Below are 23,333 nucleotides of genomic sequence, written 5' to 3' on the forward strand. Positions count from 1 at the left end.
GGCCCAGTTCTCTCTGTGCTAGTCAATTGTGCTGGCACATCATTGTCTTCTTTATTGGCTACACAGTCTTAGAGTTGCATGTACCTGTGTTAAACGTGTGCCTTGACTGAAGAGCTTAACAACCAGTATTAGAAAACAGTAAAGTGGTCACAAGGGGCTGCTTTTCTGGTGACGATCCACAGCTGTCCAAAATTGTGCATTTGTACTTATAAATCATAAACTGTTGGCATAAAAGCTGAGGTGTGGGGAAAAGTGTAACAAAAAATGTTGTAAATCACTGTGAGTTGAAGATAAATCAGAAGCAAAGATAAAGCATCTGTAAGACTATACTATAAAACACAGTCCTTCTGTCCTCCTCCTGTCCTCCCTCCCTCTCCCCTTTATGCTGTACTGTGGGTTGAGTCCAGGTTCTGATACATGCCAGGCAGGTACTTGCACCACTAAGCCACCTACCTGCAGCCCTTATTTTTTAATGCAGCTTGTATACTCCCCCCAAAATGACCCTTCTGTACAAACTTGCCCTTGAAATTACAGAATAAAAATGTTATCTTTGTGGTGCCTGTGTTAAAAGGTTGTAATCCTATCCATTTAAGTTATATGATGATGTTTTGACCAACTTCTGCATAGATCCCTGCTAAATCCACTTTCTGGTGCTGAAACCTTATGTTTAACCCACTAAAGAAAAGGTTTTTCTCATCAAATGTCATCTTATTCATCTTTACTGAAATACAAAATTTAAAAAGACGATGTAATCCTGGCCCTTGGAGGAAGAGTACAGGTGGGGCCCTGTTGGGCTAGGGGCCATAAGAAGACAGTAGTGGACCCTCTGGGATCAAGAGTTCAAGCTCGGCTTCCACTACATGGTGGGTGAACCTGAGGCCAGCTCAATCTATTTGAAGCCCTATCTTTAAAGTAAGCAAACAAATAAAATATGATTTTGAAAGAAATGGACAGTTTCATTGGCTGATGGTAGATTTCATGCCCAGACTTTTGAGCTAGGCACAAGCTCTTTCAGGGGTAGTTCCCACTCCTTTAGCACATGTCAGAGTGCCCTGGGAAGACAGTGTGCACAGGTGACAAGATGCGGAGAGGATGTCTGCTGTTCCTACTGTTGAGGTTCATCCATCAGGGTCTGGATTGCATAAGTGACTCAATATTAGCGGGTCCGGAAACAGTCAGAAGTCTCTAGTTGGCTTGCATAGAGTCTGTGGAAGGTTATTAGCACTTTATTAAATCACTACACTGCCCAGTCCTTTGTAGGTTTAGGGAAACATTTAGCTTTACTGTTGTGTAGTTGTAGTAAGCTTTTGTGCATGCTACATATTATTTCTGCCAAAAGATAAGTTAAAAACAAAATGTGTTCCTCATATGGTTTTTAGTGTTTCTTATCTGAAGCTCTTAAATAAGAACTAATAAAAGAGCTTTAACTAACATAAAGAACCTTGAAATGTGTTGAAATTGAAAATTACTAAAAGATAATTTTAACTAAAAAAGTCTTTTAATTTTTCTTTTCATTTGGAACATAAGTTTTAGCTCCCCCAAAGAATAGTTACTTGAGTCTCAGGAACCACATTGTATAAATATTTTCTTTTATGACCATTAATATTTGAGGTAATTAACTTTTAAATTCTTCCATAAAGAACATTTGTTTTCTCTTACTTCATGGTCTTTGTGCTTATCTAACTTACACAGTTTTGTAGACTGTAGTTCCCTTTTGATGCCCAACTTTTCTTTCTGTACTTAAGTAAGCTTTTTTAAAGTTACTTTCTAACTTACTATTGTGTTCGAGGGCACATAATGCTTATGTGTTGGCATGAATGCCACTGCACAAATGTTAGTCGGACAGTTTTGTGGAGTTACTTTTCTCCTTCCACCCTTATGTGGGTCCCATGGATTGAACTCAGGTCAGGCTTGTGCAGCAAGTTCCTATACCTTCCCACTGGGCATCTCTACTGCTCCACTGAACTAATATCTTAATTGCTTACTTAGTAAAATACGAAATCTGCAAATAAGCACTGTGAAAACTCTGTTTCTCCTACCCCTTTGGCCACAGTTTTCCCTGCTGTCCTATAGAAACGTAGCAGCCAGTGAGCATCCTAAACCACACCAATGACCTTCCATCCTAGTGGCCTGGAGAGCAGCCTTAAAACCTTTGAATGCCTTGCTAGCCAGTAGTTTTCTTCCCTACTGCGTATAAACAAAAGCAAGGAGCACTGTCCCCCAGCACAGCTCCTTAAAATGCACACATTAACTCCTATTCACACTGAATTGTTAATCCAATTAACACTTAGTCAACTGACAAACTAAGAAGGGGGACCACTGAGAATAGAATCTGACAGGGTGGATCAGATGTTGGGCAAGGTTGAGCTGCCACAGACACAAGGAGAGGCAGGTTTGTTGGGTTCTAACAAGCATCATTTTCCTTCCCTTTCCTCGGCTGTGTCTCATAAAAGAAATGCTGGTTTTAAAGTTCAGAGCTATTCCATAACAGGAGAATTTAAATTGTGTCTTTTTTCTTCCTACTGAAAATAAATATCAGAATAATAAATATTAACAAATCTAACAGAACCATGAGCTCCTCTATTGTTCTAACAGAGGTCGTGAAGGTGTTCATAGCTGCCACTGGAGAAATAGAAAAGAAAGCATCCAGAGGCCAGAATTTGAGTGTCACCATTGTTATTTAGCTTGGAAATCTTCATCTGAAAATTGCTCATAACAATCATTTCTCGACGTACTTTGGGGATCAAATAAGATAATGCATGTGTTTTACAGAGTAGCTGGCGTTTAAAATATTACTTAGTATTGGGTAATGTCTAAGAAACAGTATTGATGAAGAAACACAGCTGCTCAAATAATGAGAATTCTCTTTCTTGCTAAGGGAGGCAATGACTCAACGTGTGTAGCCCATGCCAAGTGGAAAAGCCTAGTTATGGGTGTTGTCATCAGAATTGGGGGTGTCACCTGAAAGCTCAGTTCAGCAGGGCAGGGCAGGTATGCTAGGGAGACTGGGCAAAGCAGACTCAGTTTCCACCTGGAAATGTTTTTCATTGTGTTACTTCCAATTTCCTGAAATGTGGGTCCAAGTAATGATGATCCTAGCAGTCATAGTGTGAAAGTGTAGGAACTCAAAATGAATTTGACATCCTTCAAATTTATGCTATTGAGCACACTGCTGGTGTGTTTATTATTTTTTTTAGCAAAATTAGGTTGTAATCATTTGTGTTTTGAGTCATTTCTTTTATCCTAAATTTCTTCCCAGTTTTAACATATTTGTTTTAAGCAGAGACCGACTTGAGAAACAGTTTGAACTCCAACTGAAGTTTACAATTCCAAAGCCAAATGAAAGAGGAGGGAGAATCTAGATCCCAACAAATAAAATTGAAACTGGGTTTTTTTTTTTTCTTTTAGTCTAGTAAAATTGAAACCTGAAGTTTCTAAAATCTTGTCTTTTCCAGTTTATTTGACAGCTCATTCATTCTAAGCCTGGGTCCAAGGGACTTAAATCCAGAACATTTGTCTCTCTGCCTGCACCCTGCCGACTCAGCAGGTAGAATTTGGACCAACAGCATAGTGGGGGAGGGCAGCTTGTTTAGCCTCAACAAAGCAGGACCCCACCCCCTTTCTGCTCTGTAAACAAGGAAGGGAATGTATTACCTCAATCTAGAAAATCACCCCATGGGTACAGCAAGTATTTTGAGATGGATTTCATAATGATGGTAGACACTGACACCAGAGCTCTTGAGCCCCTTGGTTGATTACTTCCTACCACTAACATGTGAATAGTAAGTACCCAGCACATCCAGCCTCATGCTGATGGGGGAGAAAAAGAAAAACTCCTGTTGCTCATCCTCCACACAGGTGTCTCCGGCCTTTCTGGGTTTGTCGTAATCCTGTGATAGTAAGTGCAAACTCAGCTCTGAAAGTTAGCTTTCTTTTCTGTCACACAGCTTACTTTGACAAAACTAGCTTTAATAATGAGCCCCCTAAGAGTATCATTAACTGGGATACAGACTTGACTAGCCATTTTAGCTTCAGTCTATCTTCTCTTTTCCTCCTTAACATTCTGAAATGATAATCTAGTTTAGGATGATACAGGGAAATAAAGGGAAGTAAAGTTGTTCCTTCAAAAGGAGTAGGTCACACAGTTCATTGGCTTGCTTTCTCCTTGGTTTCACTTTTCTTGATCTGTAAAAGGGGAGCAATAATACTTTCTTGGAGTTAAATGAGGGTTCAATTAAAACACCTGCTATAGATTTCAGGCCATAAAGTACTCAGCACCTCCTGTTCCCCTTTATTCTGCAGTCTGATCAGTTCTCACCAGCTGTAAATGTCACTTTTCAAAGTGATTACTAATATACTTAAAATACTAAAACAGCCCACACTTAAAGTTCTAATATTAAGTATTCTCTTTGAATAATTGTACAAAATTAATTTTACTGAGTGAGCCTTTTTATGCTTTTGGTTAATAAAAGCCCATGTTTAGTACCTGAGGGTCCTGTGAGTCTTTTTTTAACTCTGTTATGGCTAATTTTGTGTGATTTTAAGAAATTATAAGTGCCAGTGGAAATTTCTCCTTCTTGTTATTCAGTGCACAGCTCTTTAAGATCTGGGATTTGGTAGTGCGGGCGAAGGGCTTTAGACTGTGCCATCTGCAACAGGTCTACAAGTGTAGTGCAGTCAACTGCTGTTGTGGCTGTGTTGCCAAGAGAGACTAGCCACAGTTGTGCTTTGCTAGCACTTTTTAGAGTTTAAAAACATGTAATGGCACTTCATCTCTAAGGAGTCCTGCTGTTCAAAAAATAAATTTTAAAACTGTAGTAGTTATTCTAGCATAACTGACTTTTATGCATACATTTGGAGGAACAAGTCCCAGGTCCCTGCTTGTCCTTGCGGAGAGATGAGTTCTCATAGCTTCAAGAGACAGTGATGTGCTACCCGTCGGGTTACTAAATTACCTCTCTGGTCATCAATTCTGTCAAAGAAAATAAAGGGCATGAACTGTTCTATGTGTTTAGATGTAGTCATTTGTGCAGAAGCACACACTCACAACTAGCCCAAAAGATCTCACTTGCAGAATCCTATTCATATACCAAATGGGGACAGTGAGATGATTCAGTGGGTATCGGCACCTACCACCAAGCCTAACAACCTGAGTTCAGTCCCTAGGCCCCTTGTCATGGAAGGAAAGACCCATCCTTGCAAGTTGTCCTCAGACCTGCACACGCTTACCATGGGATGCACATGCCTGCATACTCAATAGATAAATCTAGGTAAAGTGTCTCACTCACTGAGCAGATTACTTTTGAGTACCTCCCTAGAGCAAGACAAGGTGTCAAGTGAATGGTAAGCTTCTTCTTATTCCCTTAGCTCTCCCCACCCAACAAAGATAGATTTGCATGTGTAATCCCAGAGTTCAGAATCTAAGTGACAGGATATTGTCCCATAAAAAACTTCTGAGAGTATTCTGAATCAGTTTGTCATTTCCTTTACAGCTACAAAATACCGTGTTGGATTATCATTAGCTTCCTGTTAGGCATTTAACTAGTTTCTGGGGTCTGCTCTTTCTTCCCTCCAATTTTGGGGTTGTGTACTTTTGCCTTACTTTTCCACTAATGCACCAGTTTCATTTCCTATCGTTAGTGATTCTGGGCAATGGAACACCATAGCACACTTATGAGAAACTCCATCTTTATATGTACTTCCTGATAGATGCATATCAGCACACCTAATTTCAATATCCTTGGCAAGGCTTGCTCTTCATCCCACAGATGTGAGTAGCTGTGATTAATGAGCGTGAGCCAACTGATAGGCTTTTCATCCCCAACATTGGGCTCCACTGGCTACCACTTGCCTATCACCTAGGCTTGCCATTCAGGCTGCCCACACTGCTCACTGTGATGATCAGAGTCTGCCCTTGCTGGGGCAGAGCTGGGTACCTCCAGGAATGAATGGCCTTTGTTCTCATCCACACTCGGCCTCTCTGGACTGCTATGACAAAATACCTGGCAAAAGAAACTTGAAGGCAGGGCAAGGAGGGAGCAGGGTGTATGTTGCGTTGAGGCTTGAGGGCATGTTACATGTCAGGGAAAGAGTGGTGGTAGCAGTATGCGATGACTGGGGTCACATTGCAGCCACAGTCAGGAAGCAGAGCAAGATCAATGCTGATGCCCAGCTTTCTTACTCCTTCATCCTTTTCATTTAGCCAGCACCCCAGCCCACTCCATGTGGGTCTGCCCCCTTAATTAAACCTCTTCAGAAAGCTCTCAAGACATACTCAGAAGCCATCTCCTAGATAACTCTAAAGTCAACACAGCCTCCTTTCCCCCTGAAGTCACTGCTTTTCCTGTGCAATTTTGTCTCCACCATGTTGGGGAGATAGCTGGAGAGCAATGGATCAAGTTAAGTGTGTCATAGTTCACTCCCATTTGGTATGGCTGTATCAGGTTTCATTTCTGAAACCCAGCCTCTCAGAAACTTGCTTTCTAATACCTTGTCATAAAAGTAAGGACTCTTTTCCAAACTTCATTCTCTGGACACCTTCAGGCAAACCTCAACCCTGGCTATTGGTTGCTTTTAATTGGTTGATGGCTTTGTGCCCTGCCTCTGAAAGTCAACTCTCGTGTCTGTGTCTCTTCTCAACCCTCTCTTCCCTTCACACTCGTTCCTCTGTGTGTATGTTTCTTACGGTTTCTTCTTTGCTGCTCTGACTACTTCAGTTTAACCCCAGTAGCCTAATGTACTGTTCCCATTAACATTTCCTTTGGTGTCTAGTCCCACCTCTCCTCTGGTTTAAAGGATGGGAAATGTTTCCCAACATCCTCTAACACAGCACTTTCCTCACTCTAATGCAGCTGTTGTATGACTGCCTTCCTCACTCTAATGCAGCTACTGAACTACTGTGTGAAGTGGCCTCCTTATTCTAATGCAAGTAGCATGTGTTTCCTAACACCCCCCCACACCCCAGGGTTTGCTATGTAGCTCTGGCTGGACTCTATAGATGGAGTTTCTTTTCCTGTAAGGTCCTGCAGCCCTTACTCCCAAATAAACACACAGAAGCTTATATTAATTATAAACTGTTTGGCTTATGGTTCCGGCTTCTTATTGGCTAGCTCTCTCTTAATTATTAACCCATTTCTATTAATCTAAGTATTTCCACATGGTCTTGGCTTGCCGGAGAATGCCGGGCATCCTATCTTCCCAGAAGCTACATAGTGTCTCTGTGACTGCTTTCTCTGTCTCTCTCTGTGTCTCTCTCTGTGTCTCTGTGTCTCTCTCTCTCTCTCTCTCTCTCTCTCTCTCTCTCTCTCTCTCTCTCTCTCTCCCTTTCTCTTCCCAGCATTCTCCTTGTCTGGTAGCCACACCTATACTTCTGCCTGGCTACTGGCCAATTAGCATTTATCCATCAACTAATAAGAGAAACATATATTCACAGCATACAGAAGGACAATCCCCCATCAGGCCTCAAGCTCCGAGATCTGCGTGCCTCTGCTTCCTAGTGCTGTGCGACCACACAGGACATCCTTTTTCTTAAGCAAATATTAAAGAACTTTTTAAATTGTCGTACTTTTCAAATTATCGCTACTATGTTGCTTATTACCGTAGTGTTAACAGGCAACTTTCTGCTCAAATTGTTGGTTCACTAACTGTGGGCAGTCTATAAGGGCTGATTTTAAAGATTTTTACTCTGTGTTTCAATGGATTTTTAGCTCCCCACATTCCTGTCCTGTATCCTGCAAACAACTTTCTAAAACCCTTTACAGGAAGCTCCAAAATCTAAAATCATAAATTGGGTACCTAAGTCATTCAGAGGCAAGCTGCTGGACTGAAATAAAACCATTCAGAACTTTATTTGCCTGCTGTGTTGTGAATTCGAAAGTACTTTGCTGCAAGTGTGGCAGTGGGTTTAATTATGGACGACCTGCAGATTCTGCTGGGTCTTATGTAACATTTGGAGAGAGAGAGAGAGAGAGAGAGAGAGAGAGAGAGAGAGAGAGAGAGAGAGAGAGAGTCCCACTTACTACTTTCCTAAGATGTAAAAGTAAACTCCAACCCTCATGTAGCCCCATAACTTTCAGAAAGCACGAGTTCGTGCAACTAGTATATGTGAGCCTACATGAAGTTTGATTAATATGAGGCACTTAAAAAAAAGAAACTTCTCCACAGCCAGGCCTTGTGACCTTGACTCCTTGGGAGTAAAATGGATGATTCAGTCCCTAGAATGGGGAGCTAAAATGTTTCCTTAATTGTTCTCTTAAGTTTGTAGTAATTGCTCTGTGGTCAGGCCAATAAATCTGGGATGAATGGAACGTTATTCTGTCCATTAAAATTGTCCCTATTCATATCCTAGGAGGTGCTTTTTGTGTGATTCATGTTTTGTTTTGTTTTGTTTTCCCCCTCTTCAGCTCTGTACCTTTATCACCCTGTGTCTCTTTGGTTATGTTTAACATTTTTTAAAGTGTCACATCAGTTTTTTTTTTAATGCTGATGATTTAATTGCAAAAGCATACATAAACAGTTTGAAAGGTGTGAGAAGAAATTTCATAAGTCACACAGAAAACAGCACCAAAGCCACCTTCAGTCTGGAATTCATCACTTTGCAAAGCAGACTGGACTGCTAACACCAAATGGTGCAGCCTAAACCAGAGTGGAAAGCCAGTTGATGCAAAAAGCATTTGTTTCAGACCAAAGATGCAGTGGGTGATAAGAGATAAACTTGGTATGTCTCACCTTCATGAGGCTGAGTTGTTCTGGGAAAGCAAGGCATGTATATCAAACAGAAGTGACTGTAGAATATTCCAGAGAAGATACTTTGCAGCTTTGGAGATCAGAAAGGGACTCGGGATTGCTCTGGTTTGGGAAGATGGGTCAAAATGGGTAAGACAGAGGCTGGATGAAGGACTTACAGAGCACAGAGACCAGGACAGAGTCCCAGCTCTCTGGGAGTTTTGTTTAATGGCTGCCATTCTAACAGGAGAATTATGCTGCAACATTGGAGGAGAATTACAGTCCTTGGGAATGTAGGGCAGGTGACCTGTAAACATTGTCTTGAAGGACATAGACAGTTGCTTAGGAAGATGGGGACAGGCTAAGGAATCTGGTCTGAACATAAAAATTAGATTTTTCTAATTACATATATTGTGGGTGTGGGTATATACACATGAGTTCAAGCCAGAAGAGGACATGGATCCCCTGCCACTGGAAGGCAGGTGTGAGCCACACAACATGGGTGCATGCAGGGAAATGAACTCATGTCCTTTTCAAGAGCAGTATATCCTGTTAACTGCTGAGCCAGGTCTCTATCCCAGATCAGATGTGATTTGAAGTTTCAGTACCAGGACAGTTGCACTGTAGTAATCTGTGTATTGTCATTACAGATGAATCAAACATCCCTTCTGGAACAGCGCAGAGTGGAAAAAGCTTACAGAATAAGAGTCAGTTTAGGACCATTGCACCAAAAATTGTGCCTAAAGTCTTAACATCCAGAGTGCTACCCTGTCCTTCCTCACTTTCTGACCAACGGAGTCTGGCTCTCTCCTCCAAGCCTCTGGGCATACCCACCCAGAACTATGCTTTGATGCAGGTGGCTGGCCAGGAGGGCACGTTTTCTCTTTTTGCTTTACCGAATGTTGCCTCAACTCAGCCAATTCAGAAGCCAAGAATGTCCCTGCATGAAAACCTTAAACTGCCTATTCCTCGATACCAACCACCAAGTAACAAAGGGTTAAGAAAGAAACAGGATTTGAGCCCTCGCAAGAGTAGCTGGAATGAACGTCCTGGCCCAGTCCAGACATGCCAAATATCCCCTTCCCCACAAGCCCATCCTGAACCGCCTCACAAGACCAGCCCATTGAAACAAATGCCCACTTTAAACTCTTCCTCCACCATCAAGACAACTACACTGACCAATAGTATTGGCCAAGGAGATTCAAATCCTCTAGTAACCAGCAGCTGTGGAGACCTGAAGCTTCCTACCATCCCAGCATGTGCTACAGAGGATTCCTCTTCCCCACAGAGCCTCCCAGCAATCATGCAGAAGGCAGACTGTACCAGGAAGGAGGTGCCCACTAAGCCTGCTGTTGCTGGTGAAGAGCTTAAAGACCGGGTGGCTCCTGCACACACTGTCTTTAGCAGTGTGGTTCAGTTGGTCTCATTAGTACCAAAGGGTAAACTGCCCATCCTGCCCTTTTCAAGAGTGATAGCTACAGAGGTGGGCAAAGTGGAATCAGATGTTGATAATGCCAAACTGTCTTCATCTGGATGCAGGGCCAACTGTGATGAGAGACTGCCCATCACAGAAAGGTTTGATGCAGCCACCACGATGCCCAGCAAGGTAACTGCTCTGCATGGGTCCAAGCAGAATGCTTGTGAAAGTGCCTTCAGTCCTGTCACTAAATTAGATCTCAGCCACAAAGTAAAACCAAGCAGTGGGGCAGTAAAGAGAAAAGGAAGAAAATGGAAAGTGCCAGATGAGATTTTAGCATTGCAGGGCAAAAGGAGGAAATACATTATTGGTATGTGTGGAGATGGTGTGGAAAGGGGAAGAAACAGTCCCCAAGAACCCAGAGACCAGAAGCCCAAGGCTACTTCGAGAAAGTATCGTAGCATCATGCCCAAGCCTGTCATCGTCATGTCTGCTTTAGCACCCCTGGAATCCCCTGCAGCTGCACTGCAGTCCCAGGCTCCCAGCAGCTTAGGTCAGGATGCTCTGCTGAATAATGCACTGCCTCCGAAATGCCTTGTCTCCAAGCAGAGTGACAGCCCTGCCCCAAAGTTCAGCTCTGGGCTCAGAAACGGATTCTCTGGCATTAAGAAGCCCTGGCACATGTGTCCCATCTGTAACCACCACTTCCAATTCAAACACCACCTTCTGGACCACATGAATACACACACTAACAGACGGCCTTACAGTTGTGGGATCTGTCGAAAGGCCTATGTCCGTCCTGGCAGCTTGAGTGCGCATATGAAACTTCACCATGGTGAGAATCGTCCCAGGAAACTAGTGTGCTGTGAGTTTTGTGCAAAAGTGTTTGGTCATGTTCGAGTCTATTTTGGCCATCTGAAGGAGGTACACAGGGTTGTGATCAGCACAGAGCCCTCCTCCAGTGAACAGCAGCCAGGAGACACATCAAGGAACAAGGACAGAGATACCTATGTGCAGAGACCGGATGGCCCACTGGAGAGGTGAGCACTCATAGAAGGGAAGCCTGGCAAGACAGGCTGTTGAGATTTAAGAGGAGTGAGGTTTCAAAGCATGTCAAGAGTGGTGGCGCACACCTACAGTCCCAGCACTTGGCAGATCCAGACAGTGAGGTCAGGGGTTCAAGGTCAGCCTGGGCTGTGTGAGACCCTGTCCCAAAATAGCAACAACAAAAGATGTTACAAGGTAAAATAAGCTACCTTGTCCCACCCACCCTTCTCTGAAGTATTAACCCACTTTTTGTTGGTTTCTGCTAAGTCACAATGTTTAATTACTCAAACTTGTGTAAGTTAAGGCATGCATGCCAGTTTGAGTATGCTGGGGACAGTTGAGTGACAGATTATTTTTGCATCTAAAAATTAAAATATATTACCATATATAGTTTTTAGTAGTCTTTATAAAATAGCTTCCCCAAAATTATTATTCATAGAATTCTTATCTAAACAGCTTTATCTATCTCTCAACACTTTGTGAGGCCACCCCCTTCACCAGACCCCAAGGTACTCCACCTCTACATGTGCCCCTTGTTACCTGTCAGGACAGATTAAGTTTTCCTGTGTCCTTTGGTTTTGTAAGCACTGCTCCTTGGCATCATTAAAAACAACAATAATCTCCATTATTTGGACACTGACAAGGCAAGCAATTGAGGAATAATGACCAGGGAAGTGCCTGTAGTGTGGCCAATGTCCACAAATGAGGTGACTGAGGGGTGAGAAGGATACCCTGCCCAACACCTTAGGTTCTCTGCTTGTTTTTTACTGTCCCAGTTCCTTATCATAGTGGATAAAAACAAGATGCCTGCCCTAGCTTTTTCTTGTCTTTCGCCTTTCCTCATCTCCAGCAGTTTATTCCGTCTACTCATGTGCTTCCCACTAATAAGAACGCCCCTTTGCACTGCTTTCATGTCCTCAGATCATCTTGAAATAAGATATCAAACTGCCAATGTGATGGGGGTGGCATGGATGGTGTGGGACAGTCGTCTCCGGCAGTGCCACGGTGTACCTTTGCAGCTCCTATCATATTACCTAATCTTCATGTTGACTGCACCCGTAGTAACCAGGGAGGTGGTTCACTAGGGGGAAATACAGGACTCTTGGTCCCTAATGGCCTCAAAGATGTCTGTCCCTAGGGGCGGCAGCTTGCTGTGGCCTCTGCTTCGGCTTTGCAGAACTTTCCTTAGCAGGGTGCTTTATATCCCCAGAGGCCAAGACCTGACAGCAAGAGATCCAGTTGCATTTTCCTGGGAAATCTTACCTAGACTATTTCCCCCTTTCCAGGGAAACCAAGTCAAGTTTGGAAGAAGATTTCCTTCTAAACCAGGCAGGTAAAGTCAAGTTGCAAATCAGATGTGCCCGTTGTCAAATCACTGCTCAGTCTTTTGCTGAAATAAAGTTCCATTTGCTTCATGTTCACGGGGAAGAGATCCAAGGCCGGCTTCAGGAGGTAATCTTACCAGGCAGCAGAGTGGGGCTTCCCCACCAGAAGCAGCACCCTGAGAGAAGGAAGCAGGCAAAGCCCTGGGCCTCTGTGGAGGACTCCCTAGCATGTCCTAAAGTGAAAAGGCAACCACCCTGTCATCAGAACAGGGAGGAAGCACAGGCAGGAAGTGAAGGTGGCCAGTGGGGAATGAGCAGCCCACAGCACCCCACCAAGCTTCTCTGGTCCCATTCAGGCTTTAACTGCCTGCTCTGTGCCAAGATGCTGGGGAGGAAGGAAGACCTGCTTCTCCACTGGGTACGCCAGCACAACTGTGAGGACCCCGCCAGACTCTGGGCTATCCTGGGGGCCATCTCTAACCAGGGAGCTCCTGAATTCCTCAGTGAAGTAAGGCAGTGACACCGAGGCCACCCAGCTGAAGAGACCTCACACCACCTTTCTGTCACCCTGTTTCTGTTAGTATTTTAATTGTAAGGATCCAGCACTCCAGGGCCAACACCAGTGTACAGAGGTAATTTTTCTGGGTAGTTTTATTTTCTTAAGAAATAAAATATGTGCCCTGGATGCATTTTTCTAACATATGTAGTCTCACTTTAAAATTCCATGCATTCTCTAATATTATAGACTTTATTTAATAATAAATAAAAATATTAAAATTAGGAAATTGAAATGGAGAGAAGACTTGTTTTCAATAGCACGTTTTTGGATGTCTGTGAGAGAGGGTGTGTGTTTCAGTGTATGTATACATGTGTCCTCTTATTTTAATACTGTTTGATTATATTTATCAACAGTTAATTCTGCAACTGTGGAATGTAGTCCCAATTATAGTATATAGTTACATGTTAAATGTTCATATTTATTAGTCTCTGTTTATTTGGATATGCTCTAGAACAATCTTTTTAATGTTTTTTTCCACCATGATTTAAAATCTGTGTTTTCAAGACACATTTTTTTGATAATTTTGCTGTTTTCTTAAATGTGCAGCTCTTTGAAGAGTAGCCAGCAAGTCTTCTAGTGTTCCATCTCAAAATAATAGAAAAATGGATACTTCAACTAATAAAAAAAATCTACTTGCATGGTAGAAAGTTATTTTCAGGAAGTCTTTGAGACCTGAAAATTTACAACCTGGAAAGTGAACTACATGGTGCAGACCAGATGTGGCTGGTGCCTCCTGCTCTCTCTCCCTCTCAGGAACTTCAGAGGCTTGTCGCTAGCTGATCAATTTTAGATACAACTGTGCCTTTAAAGCCTAGAGTCTCTTTGAAAGTCAAGAGTAAGTGATGGCATCTTAAATTCCTGGGCAATTACCTTGAATCACAAAAGTTGCCATTTGAAGTTTCTGGCCATCCTGTCTGTGAGTCATTTTCTGGGAAGTGGGGTCTGAGCACTCATCGCCTCAAGCCTGCTGCCATCCCACGAGAGCTCTGCGCATGTGGCCAGACCTGTTTTGTTTGCCTGGCATGGGCTTGAGAAGGCTACCAGGAAGGAAGAAGGAAACTTTGATAGATAAACTACTGTACCTTACATCACCTTTTTCAATGTGTAGTTGTTCATAGGTACCTTGTGGCTTGCAGCAGTGCAGGAAGGAGAGAAGGTTTCTAATATGACAAAGAGGGTTGGTTTAGATTCTCTAAAGTATCTTGCTATAGTCTATCCATTGATCACTCTCAACTTGGCTTCAAAGAGATCACAGCAGCCAGCAAGTGCTTGCTGTTTTTAGACCCCCCCTCCATTAGTGATGAAATAGTCTGCCTCTACAACTCAATGAATTTGCTAGTTTTTGGATTTATTTTAAAGATTATAAAACCTGTGATCGACCAAGACTAGTATTTGAAATCAAACTTTGAAATGATTCATAGACCATCCAGTCATTGGGTACAGAACAGGGTTTCAGAAAAGCTGGCCAGCTGGCCAAGGGCAAAATGGCCATTCTGGTTGGTGCACACCCAGCAGGTAGAGCAAAGTTGGATGGCAGTTTGTTTGTAGGGACCTCCCCACACACACACACTCAGCCACAAGCCCTTGGTATAGTAAGAGATAGACAGTCTCTGTAAATAGGTGCCAAGCTGAGATGGAGAAGAGAACAGAGGTGACCAGAAGGTATTCTTAGCTCCAAATTTCCTTCTATAATGTCTTTCAGGGCAGTGGCTGGAGTTGCTGACTAAATTTAGAAGCATGTCATCAGGACACTGATTCATGCCATGGAGGGAATAGTAGAAGAGAGGAGCTGCTGAGCATCTATGAGAAAACTCTTTGGCCTGGGGACATAGCTCACTGGTAGAATGCAGGCTCCTGGGTTCAAGTCCCATTGCCTTTGAAGAGTGAAGACTTGAAGGACCTGTGTGTAAGGACTCCTTCAGATTCCACCCTGTAGAAGTACACCTGTGTAACAGTGCAAACTGTCCTGGTGCCATCCAAAGTAAAGGGCTTCTAGCCCTTTAAATCAGTGCTTCCAGAGAACAGGAGAAGAGGGCCCTTGTTAGAAGAGGGAGTCACTGAGCTAGTAAGCTTGGGAGAGCAGCCCTTGGATCCTGGCACAGTTCCAGCTTGTTCTCCCACAGAGCACATACAGGGGTCAGGGGAAGAAAGTACTCTGCCACTTATTCCCAGTGACTTAGAGAGAAGTCTCTTTCTAGGGCTCCAGCCTCTCTCTAAAGTATCAGTGACCATCCCACCTTGAGAAGTGACTAGGAAGAGTTCTTGAAGCATAAAGCAGCAGGTGGATGGTATTTATTATGCTTTGGGTTAGGTTTGAAGGAGGTTCATCATAGCATATAAAAATCATTAAAAATGGCCCAGATAGCCCTTGAATGCATATTGCAATGTCTGAAACTACAGAGGAATGCACATCTGTGTATAAAAAATGCATTTGTGGAGGCTGGCATTCCAGATCTGCATCTTTCTCCTGCAACTGCTCCTCTGCTCTCCCTCGGTGAAGCTGCTGTCGTATGCACACATCATCCAGAAGCTGGGTTAAGACCACTAGCCTCTTGAGGACAGAGATAACCCTTTGTCATCCTGGAGCCCCATCTATACAGGGAGTAGCACACAGATTATTACTAGGTGAACAACAACAAAGAATGTCATCAGCTAAATGCAAAATTGCAATTTTTTTTGTTGTTGTTAATAAAACACCAAGCACATAGCTAGGATGGCATCAAGGTAAATTGTGTCTTCAACTCAGCACTTTCATTTTGCTTAATGTCTTTGCTTCTCAGAAAATTGTCCCAAAGCCAGATTTTTCCCGCTTCTTCTTTTGGCCCTAAATTATCTCTGAAAGTTACAGCATTTTTGATTTGTACTGTTTTATTGCTTGTCATTTTTATTCATGTCCCTTTCGTTGCGCTCGCTGGCTCTCTGGATCTCATCCTGGTTTAGCCCACCCTCCTCTGCTGAACTGTTCCTCATATGGAAGGTTGTCTCTTCATCTGCACACCGTAAATAATTGTGCCTGGGCACGTTCCATGGCCTTCTCTGGCTGCAGATTCCTCCTCTCCCAGCTGCACGGCTCCAGTTTTCTGTGGGCCTGTGACACGATTGTTGGCAATAAATGTTGCGCTTCGCTTATTTATTAGGGCTCTCCTATCTGGACAGGCCTGCTCCGTTCAAGCTGCTGACATACTTTGTTAGGTGCGTGTTTTATAGAGCCTTCCCTTTTTACTGAGCTCCTGAGAATACGCACTGGTCAGGAGTCACCGGGTTTAGCAGCACAGGGTTTCAGCGTCAAGTCCCCATGGATAGGCAGCAGCTGATGGAGGCTTCCATGCTGCATGAACTTTCACCGGGAGTGTTCTTTAGGGGGAGAAGTCTGTTGTGTCTCACGCTTGCCCTTGACTGTGGTGGTTTCATTGTGACCACAATGCCTCTTTCTCGGGTGTATTGTGAAGTCAGATTCGGGGTACAGACTCCCTTTTGGGAGCACAACACAGTGGCCACAGTCTGACTTGTGGAGATGCCTCAGTGTGTTGTTTAACCTTAGGAAACACTATGGGAAAAAACAAAGTAATGTCAGAACCCCTTGCTCTAGGTTTCATGTGAAGTTAAGCAGGTTCCATCCTCAGAATGTCCTCATTGCTATTAGGTTAGCAGTCAAGAATTCACTCACAATGAATCATTACCTTTCTCTGGTGTATGCTCCAAACACCAATTGACAGTTATTAGCATTATAATAGGTCATATTTTTTGAAACCAAATACCTATTCAGTATTCCAAAAAAAGGTAAGTACTTTTTTTATGAAGCATGAATTGGCTCCACACCTAAGGGCTGGCAAGAACAAGTCAACAGAGGCAGGGCGATGAGGGCAGTCTAATCCATTGCCACCCAGGTGTCAATGTCAGTTTTTCATAGAGATGACCCAAACAGAGGTGCTCCCAACCACCCTGAGGCTCTGGCTGTGGGGTAACATGCAATTATGCATGTCTCCATTCCCACCCTGTCCTCAGTGAAGCCCGATCATTTGTCATGACATTCATGGAGCCAAGCTTTTGACAGTAACTATACTCAAGAAGTTACTCTGTAATGCCGATGAAGTCTGTATGTCATAGGTGTTTGTTTTTCCAGTTGCAATGCTATGGATCAAGCCAAGGCCCCAACACATGCAAGGCAAATGTTCTGCCCCTGACACACAAATAGTCCAGTCCAAACAGTGTTTGAAGAAAGAACAAGGCAACAGTGTAATATCATGATGTGACCAAGGAGCTTGTTGACAGTAATGGATCCAATCTGGCACCGGGAGGGCAGAGTAAACCTTGCCCCAATGTCCAGACAACAGAATGGCATGAATATTTTTGATCTACCATCAATAGAAAGAAATTGCTCAGCATCAAAACTCAAAAGGCACAGACCATTTGACCCAAGGATCCCACTTCTAAGAATCAGTACATGAGGACACAAATTGGTGAACAATATGTCCCTGAATTTTTGTTTCTAAGTGGAAGACTGGGTATAACGCATCAGAATGGGCCAAAAAAATTACAGTTTTACATATAATAGAATGCTATGGGTATAAGTCAGGGTTTTCTAGAGGAACAGAAGAGGGGAGGGGATTGATAAGAATGGTTTACAGCAGTGTCAGTTTCTCAAACTGAACTCTTTCATAGGGGTCACATATCAGATATTTATATCATGATTCATAACAGTAACAAAATTACAGTTATGAAGTAGCAGTGAAATATTTTTTGGTTGTGAGTTACCACAACATGAAGAACTATATTAAAGGGTCACAGCATTAGAAGGGTTGGGAACCACTGGCTTACAGGCTGTGATTCAGCTAGTCCAACCAAAGGTCCAAAATGCAGTAGCTGTTCAGTCCATGAGGCTGGATATCTCATCTGGTCTTCAGTATATGCCAGAATCCTGAAGGAGTAGGTTCTCATTCCAGTGAAGGTTTGAACTTGCTAGCAAGAGTGAGAGCATGCAGGCAGAGAAAGAGCAAGCTTCCTTTTTCTATGTCCTATTTAGGCAGCCAGCAGAAGGTGTGGTCCAGGGGGAAGGTGGATGGATCCTTCCACCTCATAAGATCTGGACTAAAGGTGGATCTTCTCACCTCAAAGATCAGGATTAAAAGTGGGTCCTCCCACTTAAATGATTTAATTAAGAAAAAAATAAACCCCTCACAGGTGTGCACAGCCATTTAGATTTTCGTTCATTCCAGGTGTAGTCAAGTTGGCAACCAAGAATATCCATCATGCTATTCCTTGGTGTAGAAAATTGAAGTAGCACGTCCTGTGTTGCGATATGTGTTATGGAAAAGAAGCATTGCACATGGCCTTCCTGTTGGCTTTTTAGCATAGTGTTTTCATTTCTGAAAATTTCATACGTGCATAAAATGGGTTTTATCAGTCACCTTCCACTCCTCCCCTAGCTTCTTTCAGATTATGCCACATTCCCTCCCAAACTCATGTCCTCTCTCCTTTTTTTACCCCACCAAGTCCCATTTTTGCTACCCATATACGCATGGATGTGTGGTCCTTCACTGAAGCATGGTCAGTTTAATAGGTGTCAAACCCTTAAAGAAAATTCTCTCTTTCCCATATGAGCCATCAGATATCCATAGCTCCGCAGCTGGGGTGGACCCTGGTGAGTCATGCTGGATTGTTGACTGCCTTGATTGTGTGCAGACAACCACAGCTGCTGTGATGTTATGAGTGCACTGGTTCTGTCATGTCCAAATGACATTTGTGATCCATTCTTTCCCAGATTCAGGCTTTTCCAGTCTGCCTGCCCCCACTTCAGCATGCTTCCAGAGCCTTGTGGGGAGGGGATGCTGTAGATGTCCAGTTTGTGGCTGAGCACTCCACAGTTGCTCACTGTCTGCACTTTGACCGGTTGTGAATCTCTGGGTTCACTGCCATCTCCTGCACAAAGAGCCTTCTCTAATGAGGTCTGAGAGCTGCAGGCAACTGTGAGTTTAGAGAAGTGAAATTCATTTAATAAGACAGTAGAGTAGGTTCACCCCTGAGGCCTAGGAGCTCCCCAAACTTGGGTTCTCGGTCAGGATTTAAATCCAATCAAGAGAGCATTTGGTTCTCCCATGACATTCATTGACTATTGCATCCATGGGCATGCCTTGCCATGCATGTCATTATTGTCACTCAAAATGTCCATAGGACTATTGATGACTTCTCTTGTCAAGCAGCCTGCATAGATGGCACCTTCCAGTGCTCTGAAAGCAAGCCATTGGGAAGCCTCTTTGTCAGTACCAGCTTGATTTTTTTTTTCTTGTCCTGTGGCCAGAATGTGTTTGCATTTTTAGATGGAGGAAGAAATACATATGTGCTTAATTTGCACAGAAAATTTATGGAGGGTGACTTCAGGAAAGGGGTTCTGGGAGAAGGTAAGGGGGGTCACATGTTCTTTTACTCTGTTGGAATGTTTTTGCTACTTTTTTTTTTCAGTTAAAAATTAGCTTTATGTGCTGGGAAAATGGCTTAGTGGTCAGAGTACTTGCTGTGAAAGCATGATGACCTGAGTTTGGATCCCCAGCACTCACAAGAGTGAACACAGTGGTTCTGTAACCACACCGCTGAAGAAGTAGAAACAATTGATAGATCCTTATGGCTCACTGGCCAGCTAGTCCAGCCTAAGCAGTGAGCTCCTAGTTCAGTGAGAATCCCTTTCTCAAATAATAAGGTGTGGTATGCTTGGGTAAGGACACCAGTGTTAACCACTAGCCGCTGCGTGCATATGTACAAACACCACCCCACACAAACTAAAACCCACTTTTAACAAACTCCAACTCATTCTACTTGGCTAGGGGTAAGCTGTATGGTCACCATCAAGGCAGCAAAATGATGAAGGGAGGAAGTCACTTTCCATTCAGCTTTGGTCCCTGTGTATCACTGCTTAACTGTCCCACAGAGAACAACCCACAAGAAAGGCAGATTTTCAACTCAGCACACACACAGATTTTTGCTTTATAAAATAATACAGCTGACACTTTCTATTTTGCTTCATTGCTCTAGGTGGCTCAATTGCTCTAGAAGGATGAATTAATTGTTCCATATGGACGAATTACTCTAGATGGCTCAATTGCTCTGGGTGGCTGAATTGCTCTAGAAGGATGAAATGCTTTAGATGGCTGAATTGCTCTAGAAGGATGAATTGCTCTAAATGGATGAATTGCTCTAGAAGGATGAATTGCTCTAGGTGGCTAAACTGCTCTAGAAGGATGAATTGCTCTAAATGGATGAGTTGCTTGCTCTAGATGGATATTATAACCCACTTGTGAGCAGCTACATTCTGAACAGGGCTGTAGACTTTTGGCTTTCTGACTTCTTCCAGGGCAGCATGGCCTTTCGGGGCTCTCAGTCCTTCTCTTAGGGCCCTGATGAGTGGCTTTTTGTCTCCCTACAGAGTTGCATGTTTGGCACAACAGGATAGGGGATGCCTGTGGCAGGCTGTTAACACCACTACCTCACAATGCCCTGGTAGCCCTACTTTGCCCTGTCATGCACCTGTGAAACCATCACTTGGGGACCAAGAGACTGTGGTGTATGTGTTTAGCCCTACACTGTTCCACCTGTTAACAGTTGCCAACTCTGGGTGGGATTTGAACTCATCTCTCATCCTAACTCCAGATGACATGGCAGAAGACAGGGATTCTGGCGGTTGGGTCCACAGCCCATCCCTTTTTTTTTTTAACAGCTCTGCCACCCCACCCCCAAGTTCTAAGGGATGGGTCTGCCTCCCTCCTTCTAGCTCTGCCTTAGGGCTGAGTGTCCTGCTGCCAGGCCTGCAGGGTGTGTTTGAAGGAGAGGTCTCTTGCATTTCAAAGTGATCTCCATCTTTAGTTTTCTTCCCAAGAGGAGATTCTGGAGTTAGACTAAGTCTCTGTGGAGACTAAACACTGCTGTTTCTGCCTGTGTGGTGCTGGGAGCCCCTGTGACAAGATGCTTCCTTTTTGCTTAGGAGCTGCTTGGCCCCAGTCATTCCAGTGTAACACCTATGTAGCCCACATGCTCTTGGAACTTCTCCACAGTCCCTCTCTCATGGTTAGCATATTGGCTTACAGAAAACAGCCATGCTTTCCCTTTTGATAGCAGCTTAAGGCTATTCCCAGGTGCTGAGAAACTATGGAGTGACCAACCCCATTGGTCCCCTGAGACCTTCCCCCATCATCAGCACACAGCTCCTGGACATTGTCACACATGTGGAGAACCTCTCCCCTCAGTGTGCCCTGCAGGGACACTGGCTCAAAGAGCCAGGCTGACACAGAGCAAGCAGTATGGCCAGGGAAGGCCTGCACTTTAGTTCAGATTAGAGAAGAAAGTTTGGCTCTTGCAATGGGAATAAAAGACATGAGGGAGAAGAAATTAGCAGGTGTTTAACTCCAGTTGGATGTTTCTACCTTGCTTTCCCTGTGTGCTGAAATACCACCTCAACACTTCATCTTAAGTGAGAAGTGACTTATGGTAACAGTGAGGATGGCAGGGGAGAGAAGTGGCTGTGACAGTGATGGTGAGTATGGCAGGGGACATGTCTCAGTGATGGTGAGTATGGCAGGGGACATGTCTCAGTTAGGAAGTGCTTGCTGCACAGTCCTGTTGTTCAGTCCCCAACACCACATAAAGGTGAGCTCAGCAGGATGCATCTGTAAATCCCAGCACTGTGGAAGCAGAGACCAGAGACTCCCTGGGGCTTGTTGACCAGCCCACCTAACCAAATCAGCAAGCCCCAGGTTCATCGAGAGACCCTGCTTCAAAAAAATAAGGTGGAGTGCAATTAAGGAAGAAGCTGGATAAGGACTTCTGGCCTCTACATGTGAGCACACACAAACAAAAAGAGTTCTAACAGCAAGGGCCTTGTGGGGCACAAGCTCATGTACATGTGGGTGCACATGCCGATGCTTTTCGGGCCCTGTAGATTCACTGGGGACTTCATTCAGCTAGGCTTCAGCTGGGCCTTTTACATCAGAGCTCTGCAGTCTAGATGTCATCCAATCATTGTCTGGCACTTGCCAATTTCTTAAGGACCATCCCTCGTTGGTGCCAGCACAACCCACAGCAAGCCCCTTAAGCCATCCCCCACGTCTGCTCGGATTCATTGGCATCCTTGGGAGAGTGTCTTAAATCGACAGAAGACAAAATAAGACAGAAAAGATGGATAGTAACCAAAAAGAGCCCTGAATCTGGAGTGCACAATGTATCTGCCCTTCCTCATGTACACCGCCCATCATATTTCCCTGTTAGGCCAGTCATTCTTGTGTGACAGTTTTCTCAGACTGTACCACCCTATCCAGATGACTGATCATCAGGGAGTCTGAGTGAAAGTGGCTGCCCTTCAACGACCTCCTTTCCTTCCTGCCCCTGCCCATACCTCTCTGCATACCCTCTGGAGAGAACCCACTCTCCCAGCCTCAGGAAAGGTGAAGAATTCCCTTGGAGAGCCAGGCCCACCAAAGCCCCCCTGCTTACCACAGCCATGAGACTGAGCCCCCCACCCCAACAGTAACATAGCATTCAAGTAGCCCCAAGCTTGGAGGTGGTCCTCCAGTCCTCACAATAACCTGTTGTTTTTGTTTTGTTTTTTATTTAAACTAGAAACAAGCTTGTTTTACATGTCAATCCCAGTTCCCTCTCCTTCCCCTCCTCCCCTGCCCCCCACTGACCCCCTATCCCATCATCCCCTCCTGCTACCCAGGGAGGGTGGGGCCTTCCATGGGGGGGCCTAGACCCTCCCCCATGTGTCTAGGCTGAGAGAGTATCCCTATGTGTGGAGTGGGCTCCCAAAGTCCATTCTCGTACTAGGGATAAATACTTATCTACTACCAGAGGCTCCATAGATTAACCACACCTCCAAACTGACATCCATGTTCAGGGGGTCTGGAACAGTCCTATGCTACTTTCCCAGCTATCAGTCTGGGGTCCATGAGCTCCCCCTTGTTCAGGTCAGCTGTTTCTGTGGGTTTCTCCAGCCTGGTTTTGACCCCTTTGCTCATCACTCCTCCCTCTCTGCAACTGGATTCCAGAGTTCAGCTCAGTGTTTAGCTGTGGGTGTCTGCCTCTGCTTCCATCAGCTACTGGGTGAAGGCTCTAGGCATATAAGGTAGTCATCAATCTCATTATCGGAGAAGGGCATTTAACGAAGCCTCTCGACTATTGCTTAGTTAGTTGGGGTCAACCTTGTAGATTTCTGGACATTTCCCTACTGCCAGATTTCTCTTTAAACCTATTATGCTCTTTTCTTGCTCTCCTTTCT

The 23,333-nt window shown here is 44.1% G+C and overlaps 1 protein-coding gene across 19 annotated transcripts in view; it reads left to right on the plus strand.

The window, feature by feature from the left end:
• The window catches only part of Znf438 (zinc finger protein 438), a 133,127-nt gene that overhangs the window by 109,328 nt on the left and 466 nt on the right, over positions 1 to 23,333 (plus strand). For 15 of the 19 annotated variants that reach the window (XM_027405448.2, XM_027405453.2, XM_027405447.2 and 12 more), the window contains 2 exons: positions 9,375 to 11,181; positions 12,475 to 13,304. In XM_027405448.2, the coding sequence (XP_027261249.1) occupies positions 9,375 to 11,181; positions 12,475 to 13,033 (2,366 nt within the window). In that variant the 3' untranslated portion in view covers positions 13,034 to 13,304. Of the gene's footprint in view, positions 1 to 9,374; positions 11,182 to 12,474; positions 13,305 to 14,774; positions 15,951 to 23,333 lie in introns of those variants that run through there. The other 4 variants (XR_003483332.2, XR_003483331.2, XM_027405461.2 and 1 more) reach the window with 4 other exon arrangements.

The sequence above is a fragment of the Cricetulus griseus genome, chromosome 3 (assembly GCF_003668045.3).
Source record: "Cricetulus griseus strain 17A/GY chromosome 3, alternate assembly CriGri-PICRH-1.0, whole genome shotgun sequence".
Lineage (NCBI taxonomy): Eukaryota > Metazoa > Chordata > Mammalia > Rodentia > Cricetidae > Cricetulus > Cricetulus griseus.